Here is a 21903-nt window from a genome sequence, read left to right on the forward strand (position 1 = left end):
CTAATTGACTAATGACTAATTGACTAATGAGTAATTAGTCATTGACTAATTGTTTAATAAGGAATTGACTAATCGGCTCATTAGTCATTGACTAATTGATCCCAAAGTTATTGACTAACAGATTAGTCATTATCCATTGACTAATAGACGTAGTATTGACAAAGGGACTAAAACTCACATGACTAAGAGCGTCAGTGGGTGTATACTGTATATGAGTTATCGGGGGGTGAGAAGGGCAGCACCGTGGTGTCGGGCACGTGGTCTCCCGCCGACGCGCTGGCCGTCACTGACGCTGCTGCCTACAGGAGGAACCCGCCACCCAATGTTACACTTACTGTTGTTACCGTTGAGGTATGTGTGACTAATTGACTAAATAGCACATTAGTAATTGACTAATTGACTAGTGACTAATGACTAATTGACTAATGACTAATTGACTAATGACTAATTGACTAATGACTAATTGACTAATGACTAATTGACTAATTGACCTATGAGTTACTAACGGACTCTACCTCATTACATGACTAAGAGCATCAGCAAGTGTAAATGATGAGGTTATCGGGGGGTGAGAAGGGTAGCACCGTGGTGTCGGGCACGTGGTCTCCCGCCGACGCGCTGGCCGTCACTGACGCCGCCGCCTACAGGAGGAACCCGCCGCCTACTGTGACTCTTACTGTTGTTACCGTTGAGGTATGTGTGACTAATTGACTAAATAGCACATTAGTAATTGACTAATTGACTAGTGACTAATGACTAATTGACTAATGACTAATTGACTAATGACTAATTGACTAATGACTAATTGACTAATGACTAATTGACTAATGACTAATTGACTAATGACTAATTGACTAATGACTAATTGACTAATGACTAATTGACTAATGACTAATTGACTAATGACTAGTTGACTAACGACTAATTGACTAACGACTAATTGACTAATGACTAATTGACTAACGACTAATTTATTAATGACTAATTGACGAAACACTAATGGCTAATTGACTAATGACTAATTGACTAATTGACCTATGAGTTACTAACGGACTCTACCTCATTACATGACTAAGAGCATCAGCAAGTGTAAATGATGAGGTTATCGGGGGGTGAGAAGGGTAGCACCGTGGTGTCGGGCACGTGGTCTCCCGCCGACGCGCTGGCCGTCACTGACGCCGCCGCCTACAGGAGGAACCCGCCGCCTAATGTTACACTAACTGTAGTTACTGTCGAGGTACGTGACTAAGAGACTAGAGTGGTGACTCATTGACTAATTGTCGCATTGACTAATCGACCCATTAGTCATTGACTAATCGACTCATTAGTTATTGACTCATTAGTCATTGACTAATTGACTCATTAGTCATTGACTAATCATTAATCATTGACTAATTGACTCATTAGTCATTGACTAATTAACTCATTAGTCATTGACTAATTAACTCATTAATCATTGACTAATTGACTCATTAGTCATTGACTAATTAACTCATTAGTCATTGACTAATTAACTCATTAGTCATTGACTAATTGACTCATTAGTCAATTATTATTTATTAATTGACACGTAGACTCATAGATTCATTGACTTACAAAATCACTGACTAATCTTACCAAGTGACTCAAACTCAATACATGACTAAAAAGCGTTAGTGGGTGTATATGATCAGGTTGTCGAGAGAGGGCAACACCTAATTAATTGTCTAAGTGACTAATTGACTAATGATAAATCGACCTGACCAATTAAAAAACTTGCAAATTGTGTAACTGATTGATAAAAACCGACTCATTAACAAGTCGTTAACTTTTGACTAAACCCGGTTTCTTAGTACATTTAGCGGTAGTTTATCTATTCAAAAGGTTTTTTTGTGTGTCTTTAAACGCTATTGTAAAGATAAACTACCGATAAATGTACCTCAGTAACCGGGGGTAAGTAAGTCATCAACTCACTGACTAACCGACTGACTAAACATATTTTTTTGTAATGTATAATAGAATACGGGAATTAACGCGAACACGCATTTTACCTTAAAATGCCTAACGTTTCGGCGCAGGTTGCACTCGCCGAATTGTTAAAGGTTAAAGGTAAAATGCGTGTTCGCGTTAATTCCCGTATTCTATTATACATTAAACATGCAACGCGAGAGTTTAAAAGTTGTAATACTTTTTTCTTTACAGGAAAAGCCCTACGTAATGGTGAAAGAAGGTTGGAATCTCCAAGGCAACGCTCGTTTCGAAGGTTTCTGCATAGACCTCCTGGCGCGAGTGGCGGCGAGGGCCGGCTTCCATTACCGGCTTAGACTGGTGCCTGACAACATGTATGGAGCGAGAGACCCTGATACAGGGCAATGGAACGGCATTGTGAGGGAATTGATGGATAGGGTACGTTTGTTTGTAAATAAACTAGCTGACCCGCGCAACTTCGCTTGCGTCCAATAAGAGAGAATGGGTGAAATTTTTCCCCGTTTTTGTAACATTAATTACTGGTACTCTGCTCCTTTTGGTCGTAGCGTGATGATATTTAGCCTAAAGCCTTCCTCGATAAATAGGCAAATCGGACCAGAAGTTCCTGAGATTAGCGCGTTCAAACAAACAAACAAACTCTTCAGTTTTATAATATTAGTATAGATATAATTGGACACACACGGTCATTTGATTACAAACTAAGCAGAGCTTGTACTGTAACCAGATAACTGATAAACATACTTATATACTTGTAAATAAATACTTATATAGATACATTGATCCACAAATAGTTGTTTCACATACTGATTTTTTTTTTTCGCAAATTACTGTCCCACTGCAAGGGTTCCTCGTTTGCGAGGGTCTTCTTCCAATAGACGGAGAGGGGTTAGGCCTTGAGTCCACCACGTTGACCAAGTGCTGGTTGGGGACTTTGCATGCCCTCAATAAATGTATTAAACAAATTTTAGGTATGCAAGGTTTCCTCACGATGTTTTTCTTCACCGTTGGAACAAGTGATAATCATTTCTAATACACACATCACTTGGAAAAGTCATTGGTGTGTTGCCTCCGGTTCGAACCGTCGACCACTTGCGTGGAAGCAGCTTAAACCACTCGGCTATTACTGCACAAATTTATGATAATCTTATCAATTTCTAGAAAGCCGACATAGCAGTAGCATCGATGACAATCAACTACGCTCGGGAAGCCGTCATCGACTTCACCAAGCCGTTCATGAACCTCGGCATCGGGATACTGTTTAAGGTGAAATAAACATTAAAATAAAGATCTTTTAAAAGACAACTCCCGCTCTAAAAATTGCGCTTGTGTGCAATTGTGTGTCGCAGGGACTTTTAAAAACATACAAACACAAATCAACAAATCGATCGGACAAATCGTGCAACCAGATCCAATATTAGTATCCACAAATAGTTGTTCCGCATGGGACTCGAACCTACGACCTCCCGAGAAATGGTAGCGGCGTGGCGACCTAAACCACTTTGCCAGAGTATCTTTAACCTGTTATTTGCGAAGGAGTAAGCAGAGCTGTATACATAATACGTTTAACCATTTTTATGCTCATAATCTTTGTAGCACTTTGCCTCACACAGAAATCTAATCAAAGGCCTCTCAATCTACTGCCACTACAACACTATACCACAGAGAAAGTCTACAGTTTACATCGTTTATTTCCACAGGTGCCAACATCCCAGCCGACCCGTCTCTTCAGTTTCCTAAACCCTCTCGCGATAGAGATCTGGTTGTACGTGCTCGCCGCATACATACTGGTGTCTTTCACATTGTTCGTCATGGCCAGATTCTCGCCTTATGAGTGGTAAGTAATATCACACCTGGCATCACTTGACATCACTCAACATCATTTGACATCAATTGACGTCACTCGACATCATTTGACATCAACTTACATCACCTCACATCAATTTACATCACTTTTAATCATCTTCACATCAACTCATACATCATATCAACTTACATCACCTCACATCATGTTACATCACCTCACCTCACGTTTAATCATCTTAAATCATATCACATCAACTTACATCACATCAACTTACATCACCTCACATCACTTTACTCAAATGTATCATGACGTCATATAACTGTGATTAACTGACTTCGAATAAAGGAGGAAGTTCTCAATTCATATTTTTCAGGTCCACAAGCACCCACATATGCGGCCACGAGACCAAACTGCTCACGAATCAGTTCAGTGTGTGCAACTCTTTCTGGTTCATCACTGGGACTTTTCTGAGGCAGGGATCCGGGTTGAATCCTAAGGTAAGACTATTTGTTACTTTACTAATAGTTTGTTTATGAACAGTGTGTATAAAAAATATAATTAATACCTATAATTGGACAACTCACACGTGGTCATTTGATTCCAATCTAAGCAGAGCTTGTACTGTAACCAGATAACTGATAAACATACTCATATACTTGTAAATACATACTTATATAGCTACATTAACAAGCTCAGAACAGATACTCGTGCTCATCACACAAATATTTGTCCCGGGTGATCGATGAAAAAACATTTGTCGGTTGAGGAAAAAAAAAAAAAATGTACATTGAAATGCGACACACAATAACGTAAAAATATTTTTTTTATAATATGATAAGCAAGTGGTTGCAGGTTCGAACCCGAGGCAACACACCAATGACTTTTCCAACTTATGTGTGTATTAGAAATAATTTAGCACAATTTATTATCACATGTTCCAACGGTGAAGGAAAACATCGCGATGCAACCTTGCATGCCTGAGAGTTCTTTAGAACAGTTCTTGAATGCAAAGTCCTCAACTCACATTTGGCCAGCCTGCAGCACTCAAGGCCTAACCCTTCCCTCATAACGGAGACCCTTGCCCAGCAGTGGGACATTAATGAGTTTAATTTATTCATTTTTATTTTAGTTTAGAATTATAGATACCAACTTCAAAAAGAGGAGGTAGGTTATCAATTTGTTATATTTCCAGGCGACCTCCACCCGCATAGTGGGGGGTATCTGGTGGTTCTTCACGCTGATCATCTTATCCTCGTACACGGCTAACTTGGCCGCCTTCCTCACGGTAGAACGAACTGTGCTGCCTATACAGAGCGCCGCGGACTTGGCCGCGCAGAGCACTATACAGTACGGCACCTTGAATGGAGGCTCCACTATGTCGTTCTTTAGAGTAAGTATCGTAGAGAGGAGAGAGAGAGTAGACCGAGATTAAGGCCGAGACTGAAACTGATGCCGAGGCCGAGGCCGAGGCCGAAACTGAAGTTGGGACTAACACCGAGACCAAGGCCGAGACTTAGACCGAGGCCGAGGCCGAGACTGGGACAAAGGCCGAGGCCGAGACCAAGGCCGAGACCAAGGCCGAGACCAAGGCCGAGACCAAGGCCGAGCCCGAAGCCGATGCCGAGGCCGAGACCGAGAACGAGACCGAGGCCGAGACTAAGATCGAGGCCGAGGCCGAGACCAATGCCGAGACCAAGGCCGAGGCCGAAGCCGAAGCCGAGGCCGAGACCAAGAACGAGACAGAGGCCGAGACTAAGATCGAGGCCGAGGCCGAGACCGAGACTTAGACCGAGGCCGAGACCGAGGCCGAGGCCGAGACTGAGACCAAGGACGAGGCCGAGGCCGAGACCAAGTACGAGACCGAGGCCGAGACCGAGACTTAGACCGAGGCCGAGGCCTTGACCGAGACTTAGACCGAGGCCGAGACCAAGGCCAAGGCCGAGGCTGAGGAAGAGGCCGAGACTAAGACTGATCTCTAGGCCGAGGCCGAGTCTAAGTCCGAGGCCGAGACTAAGACCGAGGCCGAGGACGAGACCGAGACCGAGATCGAGAGTCCGAGGCCGAGACTAAGACCAAGGCCGAGACAAAGACTGAGGCCGAGACTAAGACCGAGGCCGAGACTAAGACCGAGGCCGAGACTAAGACCTAGGCCGAGGCCGAGGACTGAAACTTTTTCAAATATCGATTTCTATGTTTTTGTTTAAAATTGTTAGATTGAGTGGCTTATTTTTAATCATCTAATTAACATTTTTCCTTCTAGGAGTCAAACATAGATATGTACCAAAAGATGTGGTTGCACATGTCTGCGGCCTCCCCTCCCGCGCTGGTGTCCTCCTACGAAGAGGGAGTAAGGAGGGTTCTGTCTGGGAACTACGCCTTCCTCATGGAGTCCACCATGCTGGACCATAGGGTCCAGAGAGATTGTAACCTTACGCAGATTGGGGGACTGTTGGATTCTAAGGTAAGAGTAGACTATAAGATAGTATTACTGTAAGATAGTTTTTTAAAAATAGGCTTTTTGGTAATATATAATTTTAAGTTAAAAAAGAAAACACAGGTATAATATAATAATCCATTCTTAAGTCTAAACGCCTGGAAGAGCTTCTGGTCCATGAAGCATCTAATGAAGGGCAACCTTCCAATCACCCTAAAGCGGAAGCTCGTCGACATGTGTATACTGCCCATCCTAACCTACGGTGCCCAAACATGGTCCCTGACTGAGATTCAGAAGTCCAAATTGAAGGTTGCCAGAGAGCTATGGAGCGTAGCATTCTTGGAGTAAAGAGGACGGATCGCGTCCGGAACTCTTCACTACTTCATTACCGATGTGGGCAAACAAACCGCCAGGCTAAAGTGGAATTGGGCCGGACATGTTCACCGGATGCACCCTGAGAGATGGGCTAATATAGCCACGAAGTGGGTGCCACAAGATGGTCGGCGGCAACGGGGAAGGCCCAAACGGAGATGGCGGGACGACATAGACGCGTTCCTGGAAGATTGGCCGGGAGCAGCAAGTGACCGAGGGGACTGGAAGTCTAGGGGAGAGGCCTTTGCTCAGCAGTGGGACACAGAAATAGGCTAGATAAAAAAAAAAAAGAAAAAAGTCTAAAAGCTACGGTCGCTCTATATAATTTACGCTTTCACGCTTATAACATTAACACACTTAGACGAAATTTTACATAGAAATAGTTCAAAATCTGCAAAGGAAGTTTGTAAAGATCGTACCAAGTGGAGTACTCTGATTTCTGGGAAGAAAGCGTTATTTTATGTATGGTCGTGGGTTCGATTCTCACACGAAACAATTATTTGTGTGATGAATAATTGTTACGGGTCTGGTTGTACTTTGTGTTCGTTGTTTGTATGTTTGTTAAAGTCCTCGCGATACAAGAGCAATACGTAGTTCGGGAGTTGCCTTTAAAAAGTTATGTATGTTGTTCCCAGGGTTACGGCATAGCAACATGGAAAGGCAGTCCGTGGCGCGACAAGATATCCCTGGCGATCTTGGAGCTGCAGGAGAAGGGCGTGATCCAGATCCTGTACGACAAGTGGTGGAAGAACACGGGCGACGTCTGCAACAGAGACGGCAAGGACAGCAAGGCCAACCCGCTGGGGGTGCAGAATATTGGTGAGCCACTTTGAGCTGGGCACTACTGGGCACGCGTCTCTTTCCGTACGAGGAAGGGTTAGATTTGAAGTTCACTACGCTGGCCAAGTACGGATTAGGGACTTCAAGAACTATGCTAAAAAAAATTCAGGCATGCAAGATTGCATCACGATGTGTTCCTTCGCCGTTGGAGCAAGTGGTAAAAAAATATTTTTAGACTATCTTCCAATTATATTGGAGGCGGTTTCTCACCGGATGCAGCTGAATACCAGTATTGTACATGCAGCGACTGTCTATCGGACCTCCACAACACAGTTACCTGGCTTATAACACGATACTAAGTAAGACTTTCAAGCTTCTGACTACTGTTAACGACTGTCAAAGATCTTTGGCAATGGCAGCCGGGACACACAATTTAACATGCTCGATATGTATAAGATGGTCACTCATCCACAGAACAACCTCGGCAAGCGTGGCTTAACCTCAGGGATCGATCGCGGCTGTAGTTAACTAAGCCACGAGCTCTTCGACTCTGTCAAAGATCTTGAATTGAAAATGTTTTTTTGTTACAGGAGGAGTATTCGTGACTCTTCTATGTGGCCTTGCACTGGCCATAGTGGTAGCCATATTAGAATTTTGTTGGAACACCAAAAAGAACGCCACACAAGGCAGACAGTCGCTCTGCAGTGAAATGGGACAGGTATAGTCTTGCATTCTTACTTGTGCCTCCGTGATGTGGTGGTTTAGGTCACCACGCCAACACCACTGCGGCGGGAGGTCGTGGTTTCGATTCCTGCACGGAGCAATTATTTGTGCGACCCACAAATAATTGTTTCGGGTCTGGTTGTGCTTTGTGTCCGTTGTTTGTATGTTTGTAAAAGTCCCCGCGACACAAGAGCAATTCTTAGTTCGGGAGTTGTCTTTTTTTTATAAAAAACAAAATAAAACTACAAACAACCCTAGTTCAACAACTTAGTAAAGAGCCTTAGTATGTAAAATAAAAAAAAACCCGCCAAGTGTTTGTAAAACTCGCGCACGAAGGGTTCCGTACACTGATATTAAAAATATACGAAAACTTTTATTGTATGGAGACCTCCATTAATAAATATTGAAAAAATTTTTGGTATTAGTTCTTATAGCGGTAATGGAAATACATAATTTTTAAAAATAACAGCTTGCTGATGATTTCGGTTTATGAGATATCCTGGTGAAAAAAATTGATTGATAGAAACAGTGATATTATTTAATTTTATATATAAAAATGAAAAATAAAACATACAGTCGAATTGAGAACCTCATCCTTTTTTTGAAGTCGGTTAAAAACAGTAGCAATGTGCAAAAGGGTTAGCTTACACTAAAAATATTGCAAAAGTGAGATATAATAGCACTCTAATTTGTCAACTCATTTTCGACAAAATTGAACTTATACTGGACCAAGATCCCAGAGCTGCCAGACGCCTACGTCATTTTAGCAAAGCTGAAATTTTGAGGATTGTTAGTATAAAGGGTCTGTTAAGAGGTATTCACATCCACTACCTTGAAAGCGGGGCCGTTTCTGAGGTAGCGCGGAGTGAAGGTGCGTAAAAAACGACCAAACCTACGTTATAGTAGCAAAGTTGGTTTTCAGATATGTTTTTAATGATATAATGTAAAATTAAAATTGACCATTGCCAGACCGTTTCAAATTAGGTTAACCACGTTATAGTTACAAGCGTTAATTTTATATGTTATTTTAGGTACAATTTTAAGACCCTTTGTATGCGGACAGACCAATCCGAAGGGCCATTCGTCCCCTAGACGCCTTTAAACTTTCCCTATGAGTGCGACACTCTCGCGAGTGTGCGTATGCCCAACGGAAAATATGGAAAATCGTAATTTTAGTTTAATAGGGAATTAGTGTGTGACATTGTGTAAATGTGTATCTATAGTACATATTTGTGTATCCACCTACTACAGAGTTGTTCAATAAACGCTGGGATGACGTAGTCCCAGCAGAAACTGTTTTTATGGCCCCGGGAAACGATCTGGCAATGGTCAATTTTAATTCTACATTATATCATTAAAAACATATCTGAAAACCAACTTTGCTACTATAACGTAGGTTGGGTCGTTTTTTACGCACCTTCACTCCGCGCTACCTCAGAAACGGCCCCGCTTTCAAGGTAGTGGATGTGCATACCTCTTAACAGACCCTTTATACTAACAATCCTCAAAATTTCAGCTTTGCTAAAAAGACGTAGGTTTGGCAACTCTGGGATCTTACTCTATACCCTTCACTAGAGACACAGAATTATGATAAGCACAACATGTTTTCGTTCTGAAAATCGTTCTATGAAGATATTTTGGCTGTAGTTCGTTATTTTTGATCCAGGAGTTGAGGACAGCAATGCGGGGCGGTTCCTCAAGCAGAACAGTGCTAAGACCTGGCTGCTCCAGGTGTTCTCCAGCCACGCATGTACCGCCTTCATCCAGATATGAGGTGAACACTAGATCTTAGGACTAGAAACTTGAGTTAGGTTTCCACCACGAGCTGAACCGAGCCAAGATACAAAACTGTGACGTCACTACGTCGTATTTCTATGCTAAAATGTGTTTTTGACATTTCATAAAGAGCTGATGATGGAGTGATGGAGTGATGGAGTGAATGAATGATGGAGTGAATGAGTGATGGAGTGAATGAGTGATGGAGTGATGGAGTGATGGAGTGAATGAGTGATGGAGTGAATGAGTGATGGAGTGATGGAGTGATGGATTGATGGAGTGATGGAGTGAATGAATGATGGAGTGATGGAGTGAATGAGTGATGGAGTGAATGAATGATGGAGTGATGGAGTGAATGAGTGATGGAGTGAATGAGTGATGGAGTGATGGAGTGATGGAGTGAATGAATGATGGAGTGATGGAGTGAATGAGTGATGGAGTGATGGAGTGAATGAATGATGGAGTGATGGAGTGATGGAGTGATGGAGTGATGGAGTGATGGAGTGATGGAGTGATGGAGTGATGGAGTGAATGAGTGATGGAGTGATGGAGTGAATGAGTGATGGAGTGATGGAGTGATGGAGTGATGGAGTGAATGAGTGATGGAGTGATGGAGTGATGGAGTGATGGAGTGATGGAGTGATGGAGTGATGGAGTGAATGAATGATGGAGTGATGGAGTGAATGAGTGATGGAGTGAATGAGTGAATGAATGATGGAGTGATGGAGTGATGGAGTGAATGAATGATGGAGTGATGGAGTGAATGAGTGATGGAGTGATGGAGTGATGGAGTGATGGAGTGATGGAGTGATGGAGTGAATGAGTGATGGAGTGATGGAGTGAATGAGTGATGGAGTGATGGAGTGATGGAGTGATGGAGTGATGGAGTGAATGAGTGATGGAGTGATGGAGTGATGGAGTGATGGAGTGATGGAGTGATGGAGTGATGGAGTGATGGAGTGAATGAATGATGGAGTGATGGAGTGAATGAGTGATGGAGTGATGGAGTGAATGAGTGATGGAGTGATGGAGTGATGGAGTGATGGAGTGATGGAGTGATGGAGTGATGGAGTGAATGAGTGATGGAGTGAATGAATGATGGAGTGATGGAGTGATGGAGTGAATGAGTGATGGAGTGAATGAATGATGGAGTGATGGAGTGATGGAGTGAATGAATGATGGAGTGATGGAGTGAATGAGTGATGGAGTGATGGAGTGAATGAGTGATGGAGTGATGGAGTGATGGAGTGAATGAGTGATGGAGTGAATGAATGATGGAGTGATGGAGTGATGGAGTGAATGAGTGATAGAGTGATGGAGTGATGGAGTGAATGAATGATGGAGTGATGGAGTGATGGAGTGATGGAGTGAATGAGTGATGGAGTGATGGAGTGATGGAGTGATGGAGTGATGGAGTGAATGAGTGATGGAGTGATGGAGTGAATGAGTGATGGAGTGATGGAGTGATGGAGTGATGGAGTGAATGAGTGATGGAGTGATGGAGTGATGGAGTGATGGAGTGATGGAGTGATGGAGTGATGGAGTGATGGAGTGAATGAATGATGGAGTGATGGAGTGAATGAGTGATGGAGTGAATGAGTGATGGAGTGATGGAGTGATGGAGTGATGGAGTGATGGAGTGATGGAGTGAATGAGTGATGGAGTGAATGAGTGATGGAGTGATGGAGTGATGGAGTGAATGAGTGATGGAGTGAATGAATGATGGAGTGATGGAGTGATGGAGTGAATGAATGATGGAGTGATGGAGTGAATGAGTGATGGAGTGATGGAGTGAATGAGTGATGGAGTGATGGAGTGATGGAGTGAATGAGTGATGGAGTGAATGAATGATGGAGTGATGGAGTGATGGAGTGAATGAGTGATGGAGTGATGGAGTGAATGAGTGATGGAGTGATGGAGTGAATGAATGATGGAGTGATGGAGTGATGGAGTGATGGAGTGATGGAGTGATGGAGTGATGGAGTGATGGAGTGATGGAGTGATGGAGTGAATGAGTGATGGAGTGATGGAGTGATGGAGTGAATGAGTGATGGAGTGATGGAGTGATGGAGTGATGGAGTGAATGAGTGAATGAGTGATAGAGTGATGGAGTGATGGAGTGAATGAATGATGGAGTGATGGAGTGATGGAGTGATGGAGTGAATGAATGATGGAGTGATGGAGTGAATGAGTGATGGAGTGATGGAGTGAATGAGTGAATGAATGATGGAGTGATGGAGTGATGGAGTGATGGAGTGAATGAATGATGGAGTGATGGAGTGAATGAGTGATGGAGTGAATGAGTGATGGAGTGATGGAGTGATGGAGTGATGGAGTGAATGAATGATGGAGTGATGGAGTGAATGAGTGATGGAGTGATGGAGTGATGGAGTAAATGAGTGTATGAATGAATGAGTGATGTAGTGATGGAGCGAGGGAGTGATGGAGTGAATGAGTGAATGAGTGAATGCATGAATGAGTGATGGAGTGAATGAGTGATGGAGTGATGGAGTGAATGAGTGATGGAGTGATGGAGTGATGGAGTGATGGAGTGATGGAGTGAATGAGTGATGGAGTGATGGAGTGATGGAGTGATGGAGTGATGGAGTGATGGAGTGAATGAGTGAATGAGTGATAGAGTGATGGAGTGATGGAGTGAATGAATGATGGAGTGATGGAGTGATGGAGTGAATGAGTGATGGAGTGATGGAGTGATGGAGTGATGGAGTGATGGAGTGATGGAGTGAATGAGTGATGGAGTGATGGAGTGATGGAGTGATGGAGTGATGGAGTGATGGAGTGATGGAGTGAATGAGTGATGGAGTGAATGAGTGATGGAGTGAATGAGTGATGGAGTGATGGAGTGATGGAGTGATGGAGTGATGGAGTGATGGAGTGATGGAGTGATGGAGTGATGGAGTGATGGAGTGATGGAGTGATGGAGTGATGGAGTGATGGAGTGATGGAGTGATGGAGTGATGGAGTGAATGAGTGATGGAGTGAATGAGTGATGGAGTGAATGAGTGATGGAGTGATGGAGTGAATGAGTGATGGAGTGATGGAGTGATGGAGTGATGGAGTGATGGAGTGATGGAGTGATGGAGTGATGGAGTGATGGAGTGATGGAGTGATGGAGTGATGGATGGATTGATCAATGATTGCGAATATTTGTTCCAGCACTCTCGCAGTAGCAGCGTGGAGCTAAAGGAGCTCCGCTGGTCGTAGCGCGGTCGCGGGCGCGGCGCGGCCTCAGCGCCCGCCTCGCCCGCGCGACCGCACGGGCTCGCGCCGCGCCCGCGCGCGCACCACAGTGAGTGGCCCCGAGTGTACAGTAGAGTAGTGTAGTGTACTGTAGTGTAGTGTACTGTAGTGTAGTGTACATGTACATGTACATGTACAGTGTAGTGCCGACACACGCGCCCCACGCACCATCACAGGCTGTCACACGCAATAGGCAGTATTAAGCCTTAGAGCTTAACCTCATCAAGGCGACGTCGCCAGCCATGTATCCAAACAAATCTTATTGAAAGCTGTTATCTCACTTGGCGATGGTTTAGTGGCATCTCCAATGTGGAACAGTAGTAGCAGTATCACTTTCTGGAGCCCGGATACCATACAGGCGATGTCGCCAGTAAAATGTATGGAAGCCGAGTATGCAACCAAGTCAAGTCGAATGTGCGCTGTAGATAACTTGCTGACAGATTGTTGCTCCTTGCTATTTGGCAACCATACATGGCCAGAGCTTACGTAGCCGGCGACGTCGTCATGGCGTCTAAGTGAGGGACAATAGGACAGTAGTGATTTAAAAATATCTATTTATTTTCAGATTCAGTTGGCTCATTAAGAAGGACAACGTCCTACGTATTAAAGGAGCCCCGCGAGAAGAAACACGTGCAGATAGTTGCGTAAATATATATTAATTAATTATAATATGTACCTGTAATTAGCTAGACCACCTTAAATACATCTGCTTTAAATAGGAGAAGTAAATGTATGAGATTGTCAATAATACCGCGATGTATGGAATCGAAGCCACTGTTATTGGTATTCAAGCCGCCCGAAAGGCCTTTGACATGGCTTAACGACTGTTATCTTAGTAGACAACAGCCGGGACCGACTTTTTACGTGCCCTCCGAAGCACAGAGACGCCCAGCTCAAATACCACTATGCGGTCACCCATCTATTGAATGACCGCGCCAATGGTTGCTTAACCCACAGATCGTTTACCGATCGGTGAGCGCAACTGGCTATGGGCGCCTCGTTATTGGTGTTGAAATCATAAAAGGCTTTTCAAGAGCATACTATGGTGTCAACTTAGTAGAGATAGATTATAATTAAGGACATTTGGGTAACTTTGAATCATTTGTGTAACATTGAACGTGGGAATTTGAACTAGTTTGGGTTATTTTTTCATATGAAACCAACACAATTGATAAAGATACATTTTAGTTTTGCAAACTTTTATCAATTGTGTTGGTTTCATATGAAAAAATAATCGAAACTAGTTCAAATTCCCACGTTCAATGTTACCCAAATGATTCAAAGTTACCCAAATTGACCCTAATTATATTTTTGATTTATCGCACACCCCAGATTGACTGTAATAATTTTGTATATTTCCAAAATAAAGTATGTGTATGAAACAGGTGACCGTCAGCTGTATAAGCCGAGTCTCTGATGTTATACATTCTGTATGTTGTATACCTCCGTACCGCGAACCTTGTATACAAGACTCTCTACTAAGTTGATAGAATATTAGTATTATGTAGTTTCTGTCATTATGACATGTATTGTAGCAACATATATATTTTTAGACATCACTTAAAACTGATTTATGTTTCTGAATTAATTCTTTATTGTTGAACGTTTTATATTGTTCCGCTCGACCGGTAAACGCTCAGTATGTTAACGCGTACATTACATAGATGTACGTGCAGTGATATTTGAGCTGAGCGTCTCCGTGCTTCGAGCACGTTACAAGTCTAACTTGTTAACATAACATGAGTTCAGACAAACTTCAACTACTTTGACACTAGGTTCACCACTAACCATTTTTAAGGCTTTCGCATTTCAATATTAGTAAGAATAAACATAAAAAGTATTTTTTTTCCTTGCTTTAAAATTGTTGAACACATTTCTTAAGGGCATGCAAAGTCCCAAAAGCACACTTAGCCAGTGTGGTGGACTCAAGGCCTAACCCCTCCCTCATTACGGGAGGAGACCCTTGCCCAGCAGTGGGACACAAATTTTCTTAAGTAAAACTTGTAAAATACATCGCGGTATCTAATTGATCATTTCAAATGCAAGCCGGAGAAGAGTATAGAAAAGTGATTGGAAAAAGTGAGCTGGTTTTATAAAGAAAATTTGTAAATTCAAGGTAAATTAATAATGGTTGATATCTTGTTAATTTTGTATAATGTTGAGTAAAATAGAGTTTAATGTGACGTCATTTTGAATAATACAAATTAAGAACGATTTTCTGGGAGTACGGCAGTACCCACGACTAGTCCGTTTTATTTTCACACTTCAATCAATTTAGATTTATTTATTCAACTAATATAAGATATTTGTTTTTATATATCGCATTACGGTACTGGACCCCAAGATGTAGGCAGAGGTATATTGAAATATAGCAATAGTTTTAGAACATTTGTGTTGTATCATTACTATTACTCTAATTAAAAAATCTTAAGCTTTTGACACTATTATTTATCGATTGTTATCCAAAAAATATTGGAAATTAATTTAATTTCTAGTTTTAAACTAAAATTCTTTAACAGAAATAAAATGTAGTCACAGAAAATCTCAATTAAATAATTGTAATTTGATTTTCTATATTATTAAATTGGTGTTCCCCAAGGTGGTACTTTAGAACCTATACTATAAATTAACGTGTTTTAAGAAAAATAATAATTATTAGTAAATGGCGTTACAGTAAACTCTAGGAAACTTTAGTATCTGATAAAATTATTATCCAAATTTACAGTCATGGGCAGTAATATGTTTACACTTTTTAAGTAAATATAACATTAATCCTTGGTGTCTGAGGTACATTTAGCGGTAGTTTATCTATTCAAACTGTTTTTTATATGAATTTAAACGCTATTGAATAGATAAACTACCGCTAAACGTACCTTAAAAAAGAGGGGTTAGTGATTACCTTAGTGTTGAACTTTCCGTTTGAAGGCAAGAGTTTGGCAGGTGCGTCGCTACTCTTACAGTTGTTTAAATTATGTTTACTTTTAAAAATTCAGAAATATTAGGTCGAGGTAAAAGTCTTTTCGCATTATAGTATGTATGAACTTGTAATAAAATCTCTTTGGCTTCAAGAATCACAAATGTGTACACGGTTCATTAGGTTTCTTTCAGTGAGCTCGTGAGGTACACAAATATCGAGCTTTTTTGTGTAGAGAAAAGATTTTATTACAAGTTCATACATGCTATAATGCGAAAAGACTTTTCCCCGACCTAATATGTTCATGCTCATAACTTCTTAACTAATTCAATGTTTAAAGCGAAGAGAAGACTTTGGAAAATTTTTGTATGACCCGGGATAAGCAATGATGGTTGCCGGCAACGAATTTAACAAAAAATCTGGAGATACGACCCCCGTAGTAAATAGATAAGTAAATACAAAATAAAACTGTGTTCTTATGTAAATAATGTTTATAGTACGTATTGAAACGTTTTTTAATGTGTGGACAGAGGAATCTATATATTATCTATACTAATATTATAAAGCTGAAGAGTTTGATTGTTTGTTTCAACGCGCTAATCTCAGGAACCAGGTCCAATTTGAAAAAATATTTCAGTGTTAGATAGCCCATTTATAGAGAAAGGCTTTGGATTATATAACATCACGCTACGACTATTAGGAGAGGAGTAGCAACGAAAAATGTTAAAAAAGGGGGGAAATTATGATCCATTCTCTCTTATGTGACGCGACCGAAGTTGCGCGGGTCAGCTAGTATACATTTATTTATGTGTTAGTATATTTGGTTAGTTGTTTAGTTAGAATAAATAAATAATTGGACAAATATTTGTTCTGATCCTAGTTGTGAAAACTTATCTTAACTGCACGTTTGTCGCAGCAGTTAACGTGGTCACCTCGCCGCAATAACCGTAGCGCCGCGTGTGGTTCCAATCACACCCGGGACTAATATTTGTGTGATGAGCACGAGTATCTGTTCTGAGCTTGTTTATGTAGCTATATAAGTATGTATTTACAAGTATATATTTAGTATAATATATAAAAACTCAAATGACCGTGTGTGAGTTGTTCAATTATATTTATTTATTTAGTTAAAGCAGTTTTGTAGTAAAAGTGTGCCAAAAAACGAACATTGCATTTGTAACAGCAGTAGTAAGAAATCGTATATTATTAACAATTTGTTTTGTACACACATTAAAAAACGTTAGTTTTTTTAATACTGCCAAATATTTACGAAAGTTTCTAAGTGATTGTTCACTTGTGAAAGTGCAAAGTATCTTTCTTACCAATTAACGATAAGCGTCATTACGGTATTTGGCTATTAGTAAAATCAGCTATACTTTGTATAATATTGTCTGGAAGGTCTTTTTTGTGAATATTAATTTGTGTATTAGAGTTCAATAGTAATTAATTAAAGTTATTTATATTTATTTTATTTAAAAGAAATGTATTATTTACCCGACTACGCAATACAAAAGAGGATTATGAATTTAACAGACTGCGAATGTTGAAAGATACTTTGCACTTTCACAAGTGTCTTTTCACTTTCAAACTTCGGCCTAGAGTTTAAAAATAAGAAATATATTTTAAAGAGAATGTTAAAAATCGCTAGTTAAATATACTGTAGGTCGTTTTAACAAAACATATTTTTTACGTAATTTTAAGTAATATAAGTGTTTCATTTATATGAATGTGTGTTTTGGCTTTTTTAGTGTGTGGGAGGTTTAAGTACTGCGTTGATCATACGATTAGTAAAATATATTCTTTGGTAATTTAAATTGTAATTTTTGCAACAGACTTTTTTTTTTGTTATATTATATTTATATAATTGCTGGATTGATTAACCGAGTATTTGTAATATCTATATCTTAAAGATTTAAAGAAATTATTGTGTTATATTTTTTTTTAATCTTTAGTATATTCGTTACGTACCGTCTTCTGTATAAACTTCTATCTCTAATTTCAGTGGCATGAGACTTTAAAAAAAAGTAGATTTTTGGGTCTTCAACTATATTATCTTTGCTCAATACTGAAATTTGCTTAACGGTAAAGCTGTAAGAATATAGCAGACAGAATGCCGCATTTATGGTACTGGTATGAATAAACATGCCTAGGTCACTCTTAAAGCATATTTGGGAAGAAGAATGTTTACTTTCAATCTTAGCCGCCATTTTCTTTTCAGACCCCATTTCTCATTAACATAACCATAAACCATATTTTTTTTGTGTTTTTGTTATTTAGTGTTAATTCTTCTGATTTATTGTTGTTTAATAAAAAACATTGTGATATTTGACATGTAAAATGTCGCTCGTATGGTCAGTGCAGTTATAAATAATGAAAGATAACTTATTTTAGAGATACGCTTATAATTACGCTTATAATACGCGTATAGGAAGCATTACTAGTGAATATTTATAAATGTAGCTTCTGGTAGAAATGTCTCCCGGGGTATAAAGTATCATATAAGTTAAACCAGGTTATAAATGATCTGTATGCCAAATTATACTAAAATAAAGAGAGTAAGTCATCCCTACTAACTTTTGCATTCAATTTTGTAATAGGTACTTGCTGCTGATTGCGACCTCTTCTGCGCAGAAACACTTCCTGGGCTAATAAGTAACGTTTCTGTGAATACAGTATATAAACTATGTATGTATATGTGTCAAATAATATTAAAATGCAATGAAATTATTTATGTGAGAGAATTACATACTTTCATTTAGTCATACAAAACAGTTTCTTCTCTTGATTTCGTTTTGCGTAGCGAAATTAATCGGGGTAAAACGTATCCTACATATGTATAAACATGTCTATGTGCCAAATTATATAAAAAAATAAAGAGTATTTTTTGCGTGAAAGAAAAAAAAAACATCGATACAAGCTTTTATAGGTTCTTAAACTTTTTCCTGTATTTTGATTCGCGTAGCAAAATGAATTTGGGTGAAAAGTATCCTATGTGTTTATTCAGATACTTACCGAAGTGCCAAATAATTATAAAAACTTTTTTGATTGAAATTAAGAACAAGATTCGTACGTGTATGTCTAATTTGCCTTTTAAAGGATAGGTAGTCAGTCTAACCTTTCTTTCAACTATGTTGGAGTCGTCTTCCAGTCTCACCGGATGCAGCTGAATACCAGTATTTTACACAACACCTGTAACCAGTTACCTGGGTTATAACATGATACCCCTCGGTAAGATTGGTTGTCAGACTTTCATGCTTCTGACTACTGGATCCTAAAGAATAGATTATTAGAAAATTAGCAGGTTTATATTCTGTTCCGTTTTTAAACCGTCTATGTAAATTAAGTAATTGAAATTAGCTTTGACATAGTTTTTTCAGGTTACTTTTACTTATATATGTCATTATTTATTTAAAATGGTTTATAATAATATTTCTTTTTAGACCTAAAATTCGTGGAAGATCAAGCGTATCTCTAAAATAAGTTCAAGAAAATATTTTTCAAAAACGAAATAGTTATTAGATAAGGTACTGTTTGTGTTATTGTAAATATTAAAACATCAGTTAGCAATGCATTTGATTTATTATTAATAAAATATATAACAATGTATAATTGTATTTTATTTATAACATTTCAATAATCATCAGTCTTGCCTATCTTCCAACTATGTTGGAGTCGGCTTCCAGTCTCACCGGATGCAGCTGAATACCAGTATTGTACATGCAGCGACTGTCTATCGGACCTCCACAACACAGTTACCTGGGTTATAACACGATACTAAGTAACACTGTGCGTCACACTTACAAGCTTCTGTTAACGATTGTCAGTCCTTTCGAAGATTACTTTTGCGAAACAAAAAAAAGATTTAAATACAATAATATATGTCCAAATAGTTAAACAACAATAAGCACCCGGGACAAATATTTGTGTGTTAACCACGAGTATCTGTTCTGAGCTTGTTAATGTATCTATATAAGTATGTATTTACAAGCATATAAGTATGTTTATCAGTTATCTAGTTACAGTACAAGCTTTGCTTAGTTTGGAATCAAATGACCGTGTGTGAGTTGTCCAATGATATTTATTTATTTATATTTATCGTTTATCTTAAATATATTCTATTAAGTATACTCTCAATAAACACTTAAAGTTGGTTTATTAGTTTTCGTTATAGTTGTTGAGGTATCTTTTATAAACTGCTTCTCATTCTATTCTTTATTCTTAATTTTCGGAACATCCCCATTTTATTTGGTTTCCTGTATTTCAGCAGTTCTGGAGGTATAGTCTGAAAGGTTAGAAGTGATTAAGTTATGCTTAGGCAGTTGTTCGTGCTGTGGTTAAGGTGTGGAGGTCACGGGTTCCACTCCGATTGGAAAGCAAAATTTGAGCTATCCGTAAATTGCTGTAGAACCACAATATTTTTTTTTATGCTTTTATCCCATGTAATATTATTATAATTATAACAAAAATAACTCTATCTGGGAATCAAACTGAGAACTCGCAGCAATATATACACTACTAAATCAGAGAGGCAGTATTACCGGAAGGTCAACCTGGGTAACTTTGAATCATTTGGGTAACATTGACAGTGAGAATATGAACTAGTTTCGATTATTTTTTTCGTATGAAACCAACACAATTGATAAAGGTTTATTTTAGTTTTGCAAACTTTTATCAATTGTGTTGGTTTCATATATTACCCAGGTTGACTGGTACATACATAACACAAATTGAAAAATCTCTAAAGAAAATTCAGACTCAGACTTAATACATTTATGGGCCTTTTTGAAAGTACCGGCCTAGAAATAAAAGTGGCATATATCGATAGTCAGCTATTTAAAGCAATAGTTAGTATGGCACAAAAGTTGTAGGATCGCTTTTAACCCAGTTATACAAGTTTGAAAATTCATTATATACAAACATTTTATTATATCTGAAAGTGCTAGAAAGCATAAAATAATTATTGATATTGAATCACAATTTTATGACTAACCTAACCCAACTCTTTCAGATTTTTTTTTGGCTTTAAAGAAAAGCCCAAAAATGAATGATCTCCTTTCTACACAAAATTCGAACCCAAGAACTCGCGACACACTACCGGACGGCACACTCAACACATTGTTCAAACCAATGGAAGCTTAAAAGGGTTACACACCCCTTTTTAAAACCAAATGCACCCCAAACTTAAAAATACTTAGCGAATTAGGTCGTCTAGTAGGCTTAAAAAACCTTTTATCTTTACAATTATGTAGGGTTACTGACCCCTTTTTGAGTTAATGAACCTGCTTAGTTAGTTGTGCATCAATAATGGGGTTAAGCTACCGTGACGCGGTTTACTATGGATGGGTGAGCTTGGAAAAAATGTATTCAATGAAAATAAAATATAATGAATTCGGCGTGGCGCAGTGGTTAAGGTGGTCGCCACGTCACTATGAGTGCGTTGGGAGTTCTTGGGTTCGATTCCCACACGAGACAATTATTTGTGCGATCTACAAATAGTTGTTACAGGTCTAGTTATGCTTTTTGTTCATTGTTTGTATGTTTGTAAACGTCCCCGCGACATAAGAGCAATTATAACAGCGGGAATTGCATTTAAAAAATAAAGTGAAAATCTTGTTTGGTGCAGTGGTTAATATGGTTCCTTAATAGCACCTGACCTCAATGACCACCGTACCTTGAGTGTGCGGTTCCCACCTAGATTGCCAAATATCGGCTAGGAATACAATAAATTACGGTTTTTTACCTCTACATCCTTTCTCTTCTCGATCCTGGCTGCCAGCAGCCGATCAGGTCCAGGGTCTTTTGGCATCGGCTTCTTGAAATCATAGTCTTCATCATCAGTACCTTCGCCGCTGTCAGCCCGACCGCCTGACT

At 39.6% G+C, this 21903-nt stretch overlaps 1 protein-coding gene across 1 annotated transcript in view; it reads left to right on the plus strand.

Moving 5' to 3' along the window:
- LOC142985221 (glutamate receptor ionotropic, kainate 2) overlaps window positions 1-13082 on the plus strand; it is a 35243-nt gene extending 22161 nt beyond the window's left edge. The window contains exons 11-20 of the mRNA XM_076133258.1: window positions 2182-2385; window positions 3127-3231; window positions 3666-3802; window positions 4146-4269; window positions 4965-5162; window positions 6033-6233; window positions 7214-7397; window positions 7949-8076; window positions 9748-9855; window positions 13035-13082. Coding sequence (XP_075989373.1) covers window positions 2182-2385; window positions 3127-3231; window positions 3666-3802; window positions 4146-4269; window positions 4965-5162; window positions 6033-6233; window positions 7214-7397; window positions 7949-8076; window positions 9748-9855; window positions 13035-13082 — 1437 coding nt within the window. The remainder of the gene's footprint in view (window positions 1-2181; window positions 2386-3126; window positions 3232-3665; window positions 3803-4145; window positions 4270-4964; window positions 5163-6032; window positions 6234-7213; window positions 7398-7948; window positions 8077-9747; window positions 9856-13034) is intronic.
- The last annotated feature ends 8821 nt before the right edge of the window (window positions 13083-21903 follow it).

The sequence above is a fragment of the Anticarsia gemmatalis genome, chromosome 29, assembly GCF_050436995.1.
Source record: "Anticarsia gemmatalis isolate Benzon Research Colony breed Stoneville strain chromosome 29, ilAntGemm2 primary, whole genome shotgun sequence".
Lineage (NCBI taxonomy): Eukaryota > Metazoa > Arthropoda > Insecta > Lepidoptera > Erebidae > Anticarsia > Anticarsia gemmatalis.